The sequence below is a fragment of the Alosa sapidissima genome, chromosome 6 (assembly GCF_018492685.1).
Source record: "Alosa sapidissima isolate fAloSap1 chromosome 6, fAloSap1.pri, whole genome shotgun sequence".
NCBI classification, from domain to species: domain Eukaryota; kingdom Metazoa; phylum Chordata; class Actinopteri; order Clupeiformes; family Clupeidae; genus Alosa; species Alosa sapidissima.
The window spans coordinates 20,871,192-20,887,480 of NC_055962.1; the positions used below are offsets into that span (position 1 = coordinate 20,871,192).

General features: G+C 42.8%; 2 protein-coding genes across 2 annotated transcripts; both read right to left on the reverse strand.

Moving 5' to 3' along the window:
- Positions 1-4,128: 4,128 nt before the first annotated feature.
- On the reverse strand, positions 4,129-14,135 carry smpdl3a (sphingomyelin phosphodiesterase acid like 3A). Its single transcript, XM_042096029.1, has 8 exons — positions 13,915-14,135; positions 12,433-12,646; positions 9,138-9,282; positions 8,624-8,720; positions 7,480-7,643; positions 6,827-7,007; positions 6,061-6,185; positions 4,129-5,116 (listed from the first exon to the last, which is right to left on the reverse strand). The coding sequence occupies exons 1-8, from the start codon at positions 14,024-14,026 to the stop codon at positions 4,808-4,810; spliced, it is 1,347 nt and encodes a 448-aa protein (XP_041951963.1). The 5' UTR covers positions 14,027-14,135; the 3' UTR covers positions 4,129-4,807.
- A 593-nt stretch (positions 14,136-14,728) lies between these two features.
- On the reverse strand, positions 14,729-16,009 carry fabp7b (fatty acid binding protein 7, brain, b). Its single transcript, XM_042096065.1, has 4 exons — positions 15,844-16,009; positions 15,470-15,642; positions 15,179-15,280; positions 14,729-14,997 (listed from the first exon to the last, which is right to left on the reverse strand). Exons 1-4 carry the CDS (start codon positions 15,914-15,916, stop codon positions 14,947-14,949), a joined length of 399 nt encoding a protein of 132 aa, XP_041951999.1. The 5' UTR covers positions 15,917-16,009; the 3' UTR covers positions 14,729-14,946.
- Between the last annotated feature and the right edge of the window lie 280 nt (positions 16,010-16,289).

Here is a 16,289-nt window from a genome sequence, read left to right on the forward strand (position 1 = left end):
AACAAATCATGACATAAATCAACAATCAAAACAACAATACCTGTTGTGTTGCCTCTTATGAACACTGATGATTCACATATTAACAATTCTAAGAGATTTTTTCTTTGCAAGTCCCAGTCATTTGAATGTAAGTGCAGTGGGAATGGAGGGAGGCACAGCTGGCAGACTGCCCGTTCGTTAGACCGGGGGTGTGAAATGTTGCCCAGGGATACGAGCCCCATTTCACGCTGGTGTTCCACTCTCAGTCTGTTATGCATCGGAATGACCCTCTATAGACTAAAGTCTGTGAGTATTGATCGTTCTGGGAACAGGATAATGGTTTCCACTGTAGTTAACCTAATAGAGCCCAGTGCAATGGCTACGGTTTGTCTAGACTCTAGTTTTAAAAGAACGTTTTTGGACTTTTCTTTCCAATCTTCTTATAAAGGCACACAACTTGACCTGTGCAAACACAGATGATACTGTATTATAAATGAAAATAATAACTATATCAGAGATCAAATCAAAGACACAAGTTGAATCTATACAGGTTGACACTACAGCCATGTCTATTTCTGTATTGGCCATGTCTAGCACCAAGCTGATATATTCATGTGAATAAGGAATAATGTGGGACCTTGCAACTCACTAGACCTTCCCAGTTCATGCTCTGTATTTGACAGCTAAAATATACACCACAATTTTGCAGTAGTTAATTGACTAACTTAAACATTTACTCAGTGACTGATGTACGTACTATACTATATGATGTATAAATAAATCGGTTTGTTTCTATGTAGCATGATTTTACCCCTCCTGTTGTGTTCGTTTCATGTTTACTAGTTTTGTGTTCCCGGTCAAAAATGACCACTGCATTATACATCCATAGTAACACATATATTATCATCGGATGTTGTGATAGACCTTTGTATCAACATGTTCAATTGGATATTACCAGTTTTGAACTTCCATTTGCTATTCATGGCCTGCAGGCCTCATTGACCTGAGCTTATGTAAGTCAGAAAGGGGAAAATACTACTGGGGAAAGCCAGCGTGAATGGTGGCTTTCATGAGCCCATATGTAGCAGTTGGAGTTCGGACCTGAACGAGGTTCACTTGGGGAAGTTCCAGTGGGGGCTGGCATAGAAGCAAAGAGGGGGAGTGAGGGTGTGTTTTAATGTACAGAAGCACACATACAGTCCATCTGATCAATAGGTATGTGCCTGGACTCAATTTTATACACTGACCATTTTCTCACCCATTCATTTCTAATGGCCAGCCAGGGGTGGGGAGGGGGGGTTGTTTTGTGTGTTCAGATGCCCTGTGTTAACAAAGTCATGGAGCCTCATTGTGGTCAGAATAAGTTAATAATATTTTTGAGAGAAAATAATTGTCAATCGGTCACATTTGACCGCGAACACAACAGGAGGGTCAAACATGCAAGTCACATAGTCACTCTATTATCAAGACGAATGACAATGGGTTTATGTTTGTCCTCAAGTTCAAGTTCAAGACCATAACTTTACAGAGGGCTGATTGTCTGGACTCTGGACTATGTGAGCGTGGGCTCTCTCTCTCCTGCATCATCACCTCCTCTCTGACGGCTCAGTCTATTCCTACCATCGTGCCTCAGGGGGAACAACAGAACACAATGTGGAGCAGACCATGCAGCAAGTTTGCTTGACTACGGTAGTTAGGGATGATGTGGAGCTGAAGGACAGGGACGTCACTAGTTGGTGGTCTCTTTGGACCAGCTAGGCCGATATGAAGGTCACGAGGATCATGGTAAACTGCTATTCTGCTGGACTGCTGTGCAGTGGATCTTAGTAGTTGTTAAGTGGCAGAGTGCACTTTGTGAGTGGCACTAATTCACTGAGTAGTATTATTTCACCAAATCAACACTTCAATTGGCAGAGATATGCTGAAAAGCTCTGTTTCATATCCGCTCCTTCACATGTTAATCCCCTTCCACCTCATGTCTCATGTCAATTGGCCAGGCATGCTTGGATTGCACTTGTGTTTTTTTTTTTGTTCTTTACCCTAAAGAAACAGACGTATTCCTCCTCCGAGTCGATCTGGGGTCCACCAAGTGGAGAGGGAAGGGAGGTGGGGTCGAAGGAAAAGCATTAGTGGCTTCATGGTCTTGACAGTAATCCACAGATTAAATCCTCTGGGATAAGCCCAGCCGTCAGAAACACATACGGTCAGACCCGTCGGAGAGCGGCGATCTCGAGCGTCCAGCCAGACGCTAATGAGCCTCGCTAATGAGCGCAGCCTCGACCCCTGCGCAGGGGTCTTTCCCCGTGACCTCCGTGCTCGAGGGCCCCGTCTGATTTGTCGGGCAGACAGACAGACATGCCCCTGGAGGACTCTGTTGTCTGAACACATGTGACAGCGCTAACTGGACCTGACACATGGGGCACCAAGTGACGAGTCATTTATACAGTGACCACACAGAGACGCTCATAAGGATGTACAGGGTAAATCTTGAGATTATCACAATGGAGGAAAACCCACGGATATGAATGAGTGAATGCATCTCTGTACGAAAGTGGACAGTTACTGTAAGCTTCTGCGGAATGCATTGCAGTTCTGTGTGTCTGTGTGTGTGTGTGTGTGTGTGTGTGTATGTGTGTGTATCTGTGTGTGTGCATGTGTGTGTATGCATGTGAAATGGTTGCGTTGAGCTGCTTATGGAGTGTGCTTGTTATCATCTCATAGTCTTTGTTATTCATGGTCTGTCCGCATGCATCAAGTCTGCCCTTTGCGTCCAATGTAGAAGCGCATTAGGAGTGCAGACATTAAATATCTCCAGGCTAGAGGCGCTCACAAGCATTTCCTTCCTGTCACAGCAAACTGCATGAGCAGAACGGTTTGTCTGTCTAGCGAGGGAGTATCTGGCATAGGGGGCTTATGAAGACACACAACAGTGTGGGCTCCATTTCAATCTGGCACTTTGGTGTCCTGAGAACAACTGCAGAGGGTTAACTTGTACTGTACATCGCTGTTTTCTCCCCATTTCTCTCTCTCACTCCGTCCTTTCTCTCGGAGCCTTTCTCACTCACAGGCAGACACACAACTGCTTTATATCAGTGGTCAAAACATCTCTTGGTCTGAGCTTAACAAAGCCATCTGTGTGGTCATCCAGAGTGTTTAGAAGGCCTCATCCAGCAGCAACATGGCGTGACAAATATTGACCCATTTTTTTGGGGGAATATGTTGCATATGGGTGGGGAGTAGCGGGGGGGTTGGGGGGGGGGGGGGGTGACGGGGTGGCCGCTCCATTACTTTCTCGGGGGGTGGGGGTGGTGTTGGGTGGGGACGCTCAGCAACTTACAGATTAACGTTTATTAAAGAACCTCGGTCAGACAAGGCAGCGGCACTGCCAGAGACCTGCTGCTATTGCCATGGCATCGCGCGTTTCATCGCCATGTCAACCTTTCTTCGCTTTGTGCTGCTGTCCCCTTTTGTGAGCTCCCCCAAGCTACCGATTCGGCTCGAATGCCAATGATGGCCGGACTGTAGATGTGTGGGGGAGAGGAGGGGGGGGGGGGGGGGCAGGGCAGACGAATGAGCTCCTTCCCTCCACTCATCAAAGAATGTGGCTGCTCTGTGGGGACAGAGGCAAATAGGGGGGAGACTTGGGGTGGTGGCTGTGAGAGGTGGTAGTGGTTGTGGGGTGGGGAGGGGGGTTGTGAGTTAAAGGTGGGGAGAATTGGGGCCTCTAGTGTGGAGGTCGTCTCTCTCTCTCTCTCTCTCTCTCTCTCTCTCAAGCCTTCCTCTCTTATGTCACATGGCCCGGTCTCCTGTGGAGTGATGTCCAGGCTTGGAGATGTTTTCACTGCCTTTTCCCCCCTCTGCAGAGGTCAGGCGCTAACCTTTCTCACACTCAACTCCACCACGGGCCGCGGGAGAAGAAGGCAACAACTGTTGCATTACAAAAAACTCCAAGGTTGGAAGAGACAGAATGGAAGAGAGAGAGAGAGAGAGAGAGAGAGAGAGAGAGAGAGAGAGAGAGAGAGAGAGAGAGAGAGAGAGAGAATGGAAGTGAGAGAGAAAGAGAGAGAGAGAAGGCACTCGAGTGAAGAATAAAAAAAATCACTAGATGAAAACGAATGCCTCGTAAGTTCAATGAGCTCACCACCAGGCTTTACAAAAGAGTCTTTATTTATAAAGTTTCACTTTACAAAAAAAGTCATTCTTTGTTCAGCAGTTGCCTGATTAGTCCTGAATTAATCAGCCATCTTCCCAGGCACTGTCATCTAATCTAAAATCAACTTATGAATCAGTACAATAGGCTTTTCTCAATATCCCTTTTTAATCAAAATTAGACATGCAACGATTGATCGGCTGGTGACTAGAATTGGCCGATTTTCACGCAGCAAGCAGCAACACACAGAGTAGGCCTAGTAGTTCTACTCCACTTAAAAAAAATACTCAAACTATTTACTGCACGTAGACTAGGGCTATGACTTAATGCCCTAGTCTAGCAGATTGGGAAGTGGATGTGAAAAGTGAACATACGATAGTGTGATGGTGTACCTATTAGAAAGGCAAACAAAAGTTACATTTTCTTTTGACACAGTAGCCTAAAATGAAGAAAACTGATGCTCTCAATACTTATTCAGCTGTCTCTGAAGGTTTCTATAATTAACCGGAAAAATCGGAAATCGCAATCGGCCCAGAAAATTGCAATCGGTGCATCTCTAATCAAAATATTACTTCCATCTGTGTCAGAGACCCTTAACAGAAAATTTGGAACTTTCCCTTTTAAAGAACAACAAAACCAACAACATAGTGTTCACCGTTTGTAAGTCTGTTACTTTGTTTATAAAATGCTCTGCTGTTTCATACACGCAGAGTAAGAGTCGCGGTCAACGAACATGAGGGAGCAGATCTGAATGGTTTTGCAGTAGCCCTCACACGTAATAGTGTCATTGTAGCTGACCATGAAGTACGTGAAGTACTTGTGAAAGGCTTTACTCTGGGGCTGAGCCAGCGAGAGGCCAAGCTTGTGCAGGCTCTGGGGTCGGGCGTCCGGTAGCTCAAAGGCCTGGGTCAGGGAGTATTCCAGCGTCCACGCCGAGCTGCCCTCGCGGTTGGCCTCGGTCAGGTTGAGGTAGTACTGCCAGACATCCTTTAGGGTGAGGATGGGGAGAGAAGGGGGTGGGAACACACACACACACACACACACACACACACACACACACACACACACACACACGTATACATAGAGGCAGACAAACATAGACACACACACACACACACAAACACAAAGGGGTTGTGGAGAGAAAGAGGGAGGTGCAAAAGGAGAGAGAGAGAGAGAGAAAGAGAGGTGGGATATGGGTGAGAAGAAAGAAACAAAGTGAGAGAACAGTTAAAAGCGGCTGAAAGAAAGAAAGTCTTCTCCCCTCTCCACCCCTCTCTCTGAACCCATAGAGGCAGTGCCACAGAAACCCCTTGATTAAATCGCACCATGAAATGAAGACTGACAAAGCCATTAATCACTGACAAACAAGTGGCATCTGAGCTGGTATGCGGCTAACGTGGCATGGACACACTAATAAAGCGATAGCAACCAGTAACAGCTCAAGCCTCTGGCATCTTTTAACCTCCTGGATGCCCTTGAATCACCTAGAGTAAGGGCTCTCACTGCTGCTGTCTCCTTGGAAATAAATATTATATAATAATCACCCTCATACGTCATTGTGGTGAAATCTGTCACGCTGCACTTAATGAAGACATTAAGATGCACCAGTCTGAATATAGGCTATTAAGCCATATGAAATAACTCCTAATTGTTCTGTGTATAATCCTTTCATGCACATTAACTCATACACTAGTCTGTTAAACCGATCCCATAAAAATATTTTTTGCAAATTACTCGCCTACCACAAACAATTAGTGAAACATCCCTTCTGCCATTACGTGTCATTAAAAAGTCTTGCACGGTTTATTTATGTCTGATATGCACATCAATTATGTCACATATGGAATGTGCTAGTGACCACACACTATAAACACCACCTGATTTGATTGATCTGTTTGATGTCTGAACACCATTTGTATGTGCGTGCTTACCAGCACGCCGTAGTCCGCAGGGTCGTACAGGTACATTCGCACGCCAGGGTTGTTGGAGTACGGATCCCGGGCACCTTTCCAGGGTGTGATGGACGGCGTGACGAACACCGAGCCCAGCGGTTTACCTGCCAGGCAAACGAAAATGGAGTCATGTGACTGTCTCGCTCGAGCCCAGTGTAGGGATTTTAATGGAAAGAGAGAGAGGTTGAGGAGAGGAATGGAATGGTAAGATAATGTTTTTTTTTTTTTTTTTGCAGATATACGCATGTTTCCACAAAAGGTTGACTGTTAAGTGAGGGAGCCTGAGGCTGTGTTGAAAGATAGAATGTCTCAACAACCGCGTGCCAAATCATTGAAGTGCTGAATATAGCACAGCCGTGACAGCTGAAGGGGGTGCCACTTGATGAATTGTTAAAATTACAGATTGATCCAACATTGAGCATAGCTGGGCAATGATGACGCTAGGCTTAAATGATTACATTCCACACACAGAGTCTACCAACCACTGAGAGAGTTTTTGAAAAGAGCGTTCCTGTCAAATGACAGGAGTTTTGTGCCACCTAATTTTAGGTGAAAACATAATTGAGAGGGCAATTTACGGTGTAATTTCATACCCACACTATACTAAACTCACACATGCATGACTTTCCTAGTCCAGAGGCGTCTTGACCTCAAAGGGCAGCTGAGGACAGTCCTTGAATAGAGGAATCCAGGCCAAGAGGAGAGAGAGAGAAAGACTGCCAATCCACAGGCTGTGCCACGTTACCTTGGCGACCCAGCATGACCATTATGCTGTCTCTGTGTGTGTGTCCATAGAACTGTCCGGAAATGAGGTCACTGTAGTCGCGAAACATTTCCACGAGGCGTTCGTTGTACACCTCCCGCATGGCTGTAGTGTCCATGGCGTATGGCAAGTAACCAATGGGAACGTGTGCAATGATATAGACCTATAGGGAAAAGGCAAATTATATTGGTGGGGTGTGGACTAGGGGTTTTAGAGACTTGGTCAGCCAAGTGCTATGAGGTTATGCTGAGATTGTGATGAACTCACTCGGGTATGAGTGTGTCACTGGGATTAAATTAAGAACATTCCCAGTAATTTAACAGAAAAGCAACCTATCTTTCTCTATCGAGTAAATGTAGCTCGTCTTGAATGAATTATGTAGCTATGCTGCGACTAAAAGATGACTCAGTCAAAAGTCAGCAGATTAACGGCATGGCTACATTCTATCCTACATTTACAAGAATCTGGCATTGAAAGCCAACACAGTGTTCTTTTTTGTCCAGTGAAGTAACAAGTAGCTCAACGTAAGGGTCAACTAAAGGTCATCTGGTCGTCTGTTTTGTACGTACAAAACTCATGAGACGATGATTTGATTGTCACACATTTTTCCCCCTTGACCGGTAGGTCTGTCTTACCTTCTCCATGTTCTGCCTTGAGGCTTCTAGAGTGTTCTGCAACCACTTGAGCTGCCCCGTGGGGTCAGTCATGTTTTCCGTCACGTTATTGGGGCCATAGTAGAGAATGGTGTTGAGGCTCACCAGCCGCAGCTGGGGCCGGACCAGTTGGGAATAGAAGCCACCTTTTTAAAAAAGAAACAAACAACATACACACATGCCGGTCATGTCTGTTTTTGTGTGGGACCAGTCGCTTGAAAGTAGAGGTCAACATGGAGTTGTTTTGACACACAACACTAAAAGCTTACAAAACAATGCAGTCATGCATTTATGACTAAAGGACACCCCATGTATTACACTTGGCAGTGAATTCAGGTGAGGTCACAGGGGAGGTGCTCTAGAAGTTTTGAAGTAGCAGGTCTATGTATGATGTAAACATCAAAATATACAGTCTTGTTTCATATCTTGTACAATTTAGTGACAATAACAACATAAATTTAAAAAGGGCCAGTCGGCCATTATATCAAACAATATGAGTGCAGGCCTACAGCCTTGGCCAGAAACCAGCATGATTATTTTCAGGCCCTGTAACTAAAATAACCTTACCAAAAATATTTTTAAACACTATGTGCTATTGTAGGCCTACAGCTTTTTATGCTTAATACTGAGTGACAGCCGCTTATTAAATCTGCTCAAACATATTTCAGCATATTTCGTAGATCAGGGTGTTGCATTAATTTAAGGATTTGAACACCTGGAGGGCTAGGCATGGAAATTCACACACACACACACACACACACACACACATCGCTTCAAATCCAATATGATTGGCAGAGGTTCTAAGAGCAAGATCTAAGGTGCATTCAAATTCGCAAACATTGCGAGAGTTTGCAAACAGTTGTCCATTAGCCTTGAGTTTTCGGCGAACGTTTGCGAACAACCGTCTGCGGATGTAGTTCTCAACATACAGTGGAACTGGACATGAGCTTGATGAAGATAACAATGTAATTACTTTTACAACTGAATGTTAACACCAAATCCTTCAAATTTAACTGTTTAACTGTTTAACATGTTCACCACGAACGTTCGCCACCGTTTACCAAATTTGAACGCACCTCAGCCTTTCCTTCTCAGGCATCCTGTGTTTGCATTGCTGGGGATTTACCTTCACGCAGGGTAGCAAGCGCCTCTGGCTTTAGCCAACCTGCCCAGAGTTTGGCAACCGCCTGGTAAATCTCATTTGTTGTCGCGGGTAACTGATCCTGGAATCAAGTGCTAAGTGTTAGAAGGCAGTGCTCCAGGTCACTGACCTGAAATATACTCGGGGCCAGCAATTTCTGGCAATTAAGACCAGCGTCTGATTCATTTTACCGCAAGCCTTGCTCTCTGACTAAGACTTCTGTTTGGAGTGATTAGCTAAAATAACAGCTATTTTGAGAGCAATTAAATCAACACAAGATCTCTTCATCACAGATAAGCACAGATTTTATGTTTTATATATTATGTAGCATGTATATAAAGATTCTATCACAGAAAAAAAAAAAAAACATTTGTGATTCACATTAAGTTGTCAAGTGTTTTGGATAATCATTTGTAATAGGGAAATCCGTATAAATGTCCCCCAGGGACATTTTCCAGGCATGCTGTGGTGGAAAAGGCAAGGAGAGCAAGTGAGATACCTGGGGCCAATAGTCATGGTTTCCTACTGCAGGGTAGACAGTCAGAGAGGGGAAGAGCTCTCGGATGGTGTGGGTGGTGTTGGCAAGGATGTCAATCACCTGCTGGGTTGAGAGCTCCTCTGCTCGAACATGAGGGGGGCTGTCGCTGAGGGTCAGACAGTGGGTTGAAGTTTTACATGTATGTGCGTCCACACCACAAAACGCTCACTACATCACACACATGCACGCACACACACACACACACACACACACACACACACACACACACACACACACACACACAAACACACACACACACACACACACGGACATTTACAAATAATGGTTTTAGGTAGTCCATATAGAATAATCTGAAGGGTTATACCAATAATCCTTCTCCATGATATTTCACATCACATTTTTGCCTCATACAACAAACTGCTGCTGATTCATGATTCATATCTAAAGAAGATATGATACAGGCTCAGCACTGTGATTAAACCATGCACTGGTCTTGCTAATGAATAAAAAATCAATCACTTTCTAATCACATAGTTTATAAATAGTCCCTCATTCAAATATAGGTATTAAAGGTACACTATGCAAGATTTTCACCTTAATATAACCTTTAGGAAGCCAATTTGATGGTAAACAAACTTGTAATAGGCGAATCATTGACCTAGCATGACTATACAGCATAGCCGTAGCGAGTCAATACCAAGAAAACCAGCCATGTAACTCCAAGAACAGCGACCGACAAATGTCGCGAGAATCGTGAAACATGACCTTGTCAGTAGACACTTTGGAGATAGTTTTTGCCTGTTGTTAATCCTTCACCTCCACAACAAAAGTATTTTCATTGTGTACAGGGGGGATAAGTCATGAGAAGTTTTTCTAATTACAACAGCAGAGTAAAATATAAATATATTGTGACTCTAGAGGGAGCTTTACAGTCGCCAAAAATACCTAAACCTGCATAGTGTACATTTAATGTATTGATTTTGAAATATTTCACATATTTATGTGTGTGTGTATATATATATATATATATACTAAACCATTAAAACCACTAAACATTTAAACCACTAAACCATGACTATAGTAGGATATCATGTTTTGCCTCAAGAATCATATCTTCACATATCATATTGTGAAGTTTAGCGCTCCAAATCATGTAGGCCTACAAGGATATTTATGTATCACTAACTAATAACCAAGGCTGTGTTTTGAGTCCACTGCTGTACAACATCTACACACATGCTGCAAATGACTGCAAAGCCAACAGTAGTCATACCTCCATCATCAAGTTTGCAGATGACACAGTGATCTTGGGCCTGATTAGTAACAACAATGAACAGCTCTACTTGGATCAGGTTGATGAGGTGGCACAGTGGTGTCAATCTAACAGCTTGACACTGAATATCAATAAAACCAAGGAAATGGTAGTGGATTACAGAAGGAAGCAGCAGAACTACAGTTACACCCCACTAATGATCAGCGGGCAACCTGTAGAGTCACAAGTTTTAAATACCTTGGTGTCCACATTACTGAAGACTTAACATGGACTGTTAACACTCAATATGTTCTGAAGAAGTCCAGACAACGACTCTACTTCCTTCGTCAGCTAAGGAAATTCAAAGTTTCTACATCCATCATGAAGGCCTTCTACACTTCAGCGGTTGAGAGTGTTCTAACTGGTTGTTCTCATCCTAAATATGGATTATTCCTACCGCTGAAATCAAGAAGACGCCTATGTAGTCACAAAGCCAGAACTGAGAGACTCAGGAGAAGTTTTTATCCCCAGGCCATCCGAACTCTGAACTCACACTATACTGAATTTGCACTCATTCACTCCTCAGCACTCATGACCCCCCCCCCCACATCTGACTTTCTCCAACTTTTGCACATCTCCATAGAACTTTTTATTTATTATTTTTGATTTCTCTTCCATCTATCTACCCATGTCCTTGATTGCCTAGCCTTTCTGCCCCCCCCCCCCACCCCCATCCCCAACACACACACAAAACACACACACTTACATCATCACTGTCATCACCTCACATTATACAGCACACTGCTTGCTACAAGCCTCCTCTACATACTTGCTGCACACTGCCCCCCCTCCCTACATACATAGCACATTGTCTTCAGGATCTTCTCCAACACATATCCTCTACATACTTACAGCACACTGCCCCCACCTACCCACACACACACACACTACACACACACACACACACACACACACACACAGTCACTGCTCCACTCCCCTCCCGCCCACACACACATCTTCACTGTCATCGCTCACATACATCATACATACAGTACTCTGCTTGCAATAGTAAGTCCCTTCATCATACTTGCAGTACACTGCCCCCCCCCCCCCCTACACAGCACATTATTTCATCAGGAAGCTTCTCCAACACACATCCCCAACATACTTACAGCACACTGCCCCCCATACACAGCACATTGTCTCATGAGGAAGCTTCTCCAACACACATATTGCACCACTGCCCTCTCCCCACATACACAGCACACTATCCCATCTCCCCTGTCATCCCCCCAACACACACACCAAGACCCCTGGCAGTTGGGTTAGCCCCTTGAGCCGTGGATCTGCCCAAGGTTTGCTCTTGGGTGCTCCTTGTTGGTGCCCCCCCCCCAATCCTTCCCCACCTTTCTTATGCAACCCTTGCCACTTAATCTACTAAACCCCTCTTTTACTGCACTTTTTACCCCCCCCCCCCCCCCCCCAATAAATGCACAAATAGGCTGACACCAGACATAATTTCACTGCATTTCTTACTTCCAGTAACTATATGCATGTGACAATAAACTTCCTTGTATCCTTGTATCCTTGTAATACATGTATTGCCTGTTATTCAATTCCAACAACTAGGTTTAATGTAGAAGTATGTGTCTTTTGTTAAGTTGTTGTTTTTAAACATTTAAAAATGTTGAACTATTATAAATGACCAGACCATGTTGTGGAACAGGCCTACGGGGCAGGAAATTCCTACATCTTCAAAACGGTTTGAGCTAATATTAAATTGCTGTCTTTGACAAATTACTCTGAAAAGAGAAAAAGGTTCCCCTAATGATGGTAACTGACTGTTATCCTCTACTAAAATCACCGATAGAGGAAGACAATATCACCAACACAGATCACAAGATTCAACCAACTAAGGTTTATCTTATTATGTTGAATAAGGAACCGCAGAACAGTATTAGGCCTTGTTTGTTTGTTTGTTTGTTTGTTTAACCAATTTACCAATTGTCAACATTAATTCAGTAAACATTTCATTATCCATACCCTGTCCATATCATGAAGTCTGGTTGGGGTGATTCGTGTTTCATGAACTGGAATGCGGATGAGATGAGCTGATAGGGCGAGTCACACATGTAGTCCCCATAAGCCCCGGGGTCAGAGGCGGGTCGGTCCGAAGAGGAGAGGCACACTTTGGTGCGATCCTTTGTCACATGGTAAGAGGGATCTAGGTGCAAGTCTGATATGTGCCAGAATTTGCCTGAAATCGAAACAGCCATATTGAGTACGGCCTAATGGATGCAAATCATAGCCTACCTGAATGTGAACGATGATTCAAACTATTAGATCATGCAAGTAGGCTAAACTTTTAAACATTTGCCAGTAGCTATATATTATAGTCATAGGCTGTGCCTGTTTATTTACGCTGATATTGTAGACCAACATAGGCTATAATAGGGTCATTCCACGAAATCGGTGCCTTTTCAACTTTAAAAATGTGAAAAATATAATTGTTTCAAACTGATTTTTTTTTAATGCCCATTTAATTAACACATCTTAACATGACAAGAAATTGTCTCGGGCCATCTCAAGCTATGAATTTTTTTTTTTACCATTCACTTATTACATAGAATATCGTAGGATAGTAACAGGACTGATGGTAACAGGACTGATGATTTCATGCTAAATTGCTCATTTCTAGCTAACAGGTCAAGGTTAGGAAGGCACATGGTATGTAATCTGAAAGGTTATTACTTCTAGATATTGGTAATATCAGTATTGATAAATAATTATTTATATATACACTTTAAAAAATTGTAACAGGACTGATGTTGTATGCTTGCCCCTCTCTCACAACCCTGATAAAACATGAAAAATAGGACATTTAAAAGGAGAGAAAGTTACCCTCGCACACTGTGGAATCTGCTTCTTCTAAATGATGTCACTTCTAGTTTGTACCATTATTTTATAGGGGGTTTTGGTGAAAGTAACAGGACTGAGATGAAATTAAGGGACAATGATGAATTACTTATTTTACTTAAATTAATTACTTAAATTACTATATTTTCTAAGAAAACATATCTATTTATTTAAAAATCATTGCTTAACAATGAGATTACACTTAAGACGATATAAAACTGTGAAAATTGTATCATTTTACCAACATTTTACAACCGAGAAGTGCTGTTGAAAAAGAAAAAACATTGCGTGGGACAGGTCAAAATCAACCAAAATCTTTACCCATAGCATATATTTATGTGATTTTAATCGTTTGAACTTGTATTTTATTGGGTTTACCTGGTCTTATATTGATGCATATAATCTATAGTAACATTAAGTTTTTTAAATTACACATGTATTTGTTGTTTAAGCAACTTTAGATCTGATTATATGTTGTGGGACGCAAAAGGCACCGATTAGGTGGAATGACCCAATAGGCTACTCAGTAAGCATAACAATGTAGTAGGCCTACACAATCGGAGGACACGTAGAGAAATTCCAAAACAAAAACACTGAGCACTCACTCACCGACGTTGCCGTTACCATAATGGACGTTATGGAGTTTGTTCGAAGTCGGCGCTGCCACAACCAGCAGGTGAACAGGCAGGCACGCAAGATAGTACAGAACACTCCGATGCATCGCGGAAGACTAGAGAACTACACGCACAATTGTTCTTTAAAATAGTCCCATGTTTGTGCTGCACAGTACCAACAGACCAACTAATATAACCTAATCCTACAAAACAGGAAGTGAAAATGCGTCACGTGATCGCATTGTTGACTGTCCGATCACGGGACGGGAGAGAATTGATATCACATTAGCCTACTGTCATAATGATGTTACTAATGTTATTATAATGCTATGGTACTGACAGTGGAACTTCCAATAATCTACTTGGTAAGAATGGTTTTAGGCCTAGGTCTATATAGTTTAGCTTATGTAATGCAAAGAATCGTAGATCTCTAGATATATGCATCCCCGCGAGCTTATTGCAAACTTTTAGTGTCTCTACACGTGAGGAAGTCATGCGTTTAAATGAGCTAGTAGCAATCAGGATGGTGCGCTATTACAACTAAATGAATTGAATTACAATAGCCTCGGCCTACTTAAAACGTCCAGGCTTTATTGTTTACTGTAAAATGCAAAGCAAAACTTTTCTCGCATGAATAATATGCTAGTTTATGACAGTAAGCACGTATGTCTAAGTTTGCTATCATGGAACTAAAGCCATATGGTATTGTAACCTCTGCTGTCTTTGTTTCTCTGATTATGAGCACGTTCATAGGGCACCTAATGCATAATTCTTACTGTAGACTACATACATATTCCACAAAGTCGAACTTTCTTTTAAAAGTGTTTATTCAGTCACGTTTACTCATGATTTATTAATATGAAAGACATATAAAATTCTTACAAAAGTTTTTTTTTCCAGTCCATGTTTTAAACATCTCGAGGAGTGAAGTGCAAAGTTCTGCTTACAATAAAATCACTTCTTGTTTGTAATCCAATAAAAAAGCAAGAAAGAAAAAGATTGAGATGGTCTTGGTCACAGCCATGAATTATGCCTTCTCATAGGTACGTACTGCCGTCACATCCTCAAAGGTTAGAGTCTGAAATGAGGCAAAATTGACATTAAAAATCAGCACTCTATTTGACCCCAAAGTGTATGTGAACACATTCTTCAACATTGTAGCCTACTACAGATATGCACGCTGTTGGTCACTGAGCTAAAGATTAGGCCTATACATAAAGGCTTTGCACAAGTAAAAATTCCAATTATTAGTGACTTACCATGACCATTTTCCCGTCCTTGAGCTCCCGGACGAATTTAGTCTCCTTGCCGTCCCATTTCTGGACGTGCACAAACTTGTCCCCTTCCATGGTTAAAACGGACTGTGGGTGAAATAAGTGTCAGTTGTAGGCTATATATTCCCTTTTTCAGAAATTAATCTCTATAGAAAATTGAACTTTTAACACTAAGCAATTGTAACAAAGTCATAAGTCGATGTAATGCCCGACGAAAGTCGTATGCGGGTATACAGACAAATTGATTAATTTTGGTTAAATTGTAGTTGCACCTACTTTGCAATGCCTGTCGTCTGCGGTAGTCTCCTCGAACTCCTCGCCCAGTTTGAATGAGATCTCGGTGTTCTTGAAGGTACTCTGCGTCTTCACTACCACTTTGTCCCCCTCTTTGCAGATCACTACTGTGGGTTTCGTCACATTCCCGACTTGTCTGGTGGCAAAGCCCACACCTGTGAAAGTATGGAGTGAAATGAAAAAAAATTACTGATGTGGGTTAAAGATTTTTTTTTGTTTTGTTTCAGCACCCTTTGAGGTGTAAAAATATCTACAGATCCCGTTCCTCCATTGTGTCCAAGAACAGAGTACACCTGCAAAGCGGACGAGTACGCATGGTGTCGCCAGAAAGCCGCAGGTGCGTCAAGAAAACTCACCAAGAGCTTTCATGTAGTCGTCGAAATTCTCGCTGTCAACCAGCTTCCAAGTGGCACAGAATGCGTCAACCATGGTGAAACTGGATCGCGTGGACAGAGATAGCAATGGAGAATGGGAGACCGGAGGATGCTCTTAACCCCGTTTAGAAGCCTCGTAAATTGGGAATAACTGTCTGGGCATTATTAATACATAAGTTTGGGGGTGGGGACTAAGCTGTCGTTGGCTGACAGAAGACAGCGGGTAGTTGTGATTGGTCTGAATAAGTAACTGTAAGGATGAATGGGTCAGATTTAGGGGGCGTATCTTCGTTTACATGCAACATACAAGTGTTGCGCATTTTCGTGCGTAAAAGATACAACCTTGCACGCTGTTCTAAAAGTTTCTACTTACATCTTATACAAATGACTCACACTAAGGCATGACATGTGATGGTATGGCACCTCAC

Coding starts and splice junctions, on each gene's coding strand:
- smpdl3a (XM_042096029.1), bottom strand. CDS start 14,026: ATGCATCGGAGTGTTCTGTACTATCTTGCGTGCCTGCCTGTTCACCTG. Junction 8,721..9,137: donor ACCATGACTATTGGCCCCAG/GTATCTCACTTG, acceptor ACTTGATTCCAG/GATCAGTTACCCGCGACAAC. Junction 7,008..7,479: donor CAAGGCAGAACATGGAGAAG/GTAAGACAGACC, acceptor TTTTCCCTATAG/GTCTATATCATTGCACACGT.
- fabp7b (XM_042096065.1), bottom strand. CDS start 15,916: ATGGTTGACGCATTCTGTGCCACTTGGAAGCTGGTTGACAGCGAGAAT. Junction 15,643..15,843: donor CGACTACATGAAAGCTCTTG/GTGAGTTTTCTT, acceptor ATACTTTCACAG/GTGTGGGCTTTGCCACCAGA. Junction 14,998..15,178: donor AGGACGGGAAAATGGTCATG/GTAAGTCACTAA, acceptor GCCTCATTTCAG/ACTCTAACCTTTGAGGATGT.